The 1635-nt window shown below is 58.8% G+C and overlaps 1 protein-coding gene across 1 annotated transcript; it reads right to left on the minus strand.

Annotated features, from left to right (window-relative positions):
- Positions 1-224: 224 nt before the first annotated feature.
- H257_12911 (hypothetical protein) lies at positions 225-1351 on the minus strand (the record flags this gene model as incomplete). The annotated part of the gene is made up of 2 exons (XM_009840292.1): positions 225-357; positions 381-1351. The coding sequence occupies 2 exons, from the start codon at positions 1349-1351 to the stop codon at positions 225-227; spliced, it is 1104 nt and encodes a 367-aa protein (XP_009838594.1).
- Between the last annotated feature and the right edge of the window lie 284 nt (positions 1352-1635).

Genomic DNA, 1635 nt, shown 5'->3' on the forward strand with positions numbered 1-1635 from the left:
TGGTGACAGGCGCCTTAGTGGTGGTCACGGGTGCAGCGGTGGTAGTCACAGGGGCAGAAGTGGTGGTGACCGGGGCAGCCGTGGTGGTGACAGGCGTAGCGGTGGTAGTCGCAGGGGCAGCCGTGGTGGTGACCGGCGCAGCAGTGGTTGTCACCGGCGCAGCGGTCGTAGTCACAGGGGTAACGGTGGTGGTCACAGGCACCTTAGTGGTGGTCACAGGGGCCTTAGTGGTGGTTGCAGGGGCAGTGGTTGTGCTCACAGGGGCAGCGGTTGTGCTCACAGGGGCAGCGGTTGTGCTCACAGGGGCAGCTGTAGTCGTGACAGGCGTAGTGGTTGTGGTGGGAGTCTTGGTTGTAACTACGGGGGCGCGCGTAGGGTACCCCGGGGCTGCAGTAGTGGTGCCCTTTGACGTGGTTGTGGGAACCTTTGTTGAAGTTCGAGGGGCGGCAGTCGTTGTCACGGGAGTACCAGTGGTTGTGACGGGGGTTTTCGTGGTCGTGACTGGGATGGCAGTTGTTGTCAAAGGAGTTGTCGTAGTTGTGGGGGTCTTGGTGGTGATTACAGGGGTGGCTGTCGTAGTGGGTGCCTTGGTACTCGTGGCAGGGGCAGCTGTGGTGGTGGTCACAGGAGCGCGAGTGGAATATGCAGGTGAGGTGGAGGTGGGTTTAGACGTCGTAGTTTGGGGAACAGCTGTCGTGGTCGCGGGTGCAGCGGTGGTAGTCGTCGCAGGCGCACGAGTACTGTAGCCAGGCTCCGTGGTCGTAGGCTTAGGAGGACGGGTTGAATATGCAGGTTGGAGCGTGGTGGTGGCGTGATCGCCGCGAAGAACCAAAGCGCGGGCGCCAGGCACGTTATGCTTGGCACCTTTGGCGTGCTTGAGCCAGCACGTCCCGCCTTGGTGGTTGGTCCACACGAACAGCTTGCATCCGTCGGTGTTCTCACAGTCTTGGGTACAGAGCTCCGCATACTTGCGGGAGGTGCTGGTGAGATCGTTGCCTTCGTAGTCGGTGTCTTCCTCAATGTCCGAATCGTCGTCGTCATCGTCGTCATCATCGTCGTGATCGTTGAGAGAACCAGCGACGGCACCATCCAGTTGCACCCCTTCGCCGTGACCGCTCTTGAGCCAGCAGGTACCGCCTTGGTAGGTCGTCCATACCCAAACCTTACAATCGTCGTTCGCAGCGCAGTCGTTGCAACACTCGGACGAGTCGGCTTGGGACGTGGAGCCAACGTCGAAACCAGGGTAGTCGATATTTTGTTCCACGTCGTTGCAGAGAAGCTTGTTGTGGTTCCCAGCAAAGACAAGGGTAAGCCCCAAGGACGCGAGCAGCATGGACGGAACAGCAACCATGATGAGAGTGGGGGTAATGTACCGAGATGGGTTGGATCAAGGCAATTCAAGAATGAGCTCCCCTCCCGTCGTAGAACCAATGTTGGCATCCCACTGGAAGAGCCGCATGATACAGTGCCTCTCTGCCAGGTGGTGGTGAATGCCATCGAGTATCAGATCCAAATGGTGGACCTCCAGGAGGGGGCAAGGCAACCAATAGGATTGCTTGATTTTTCAGTCCACCAATCCAAAGCCTCTCGAGACTCAACGTTGAAGCTATCCCGACCAATCAGTGGCTCGATGTC

This window comes from Aphanomyces astaci (genome assembly GCF_000520075.1).
Source record: "Aphanomyces astaci strain APO3 unplaced genomic scaffold supercont1.43, whole genome shotgun sequence".
Taxonomy (NCBI): Eukaryota; Oomycota; class Saprolegniomycetes; order Saprolegniales; family Verrucalvaceae; genus Aphanomyces; species Aphanomyces astaci.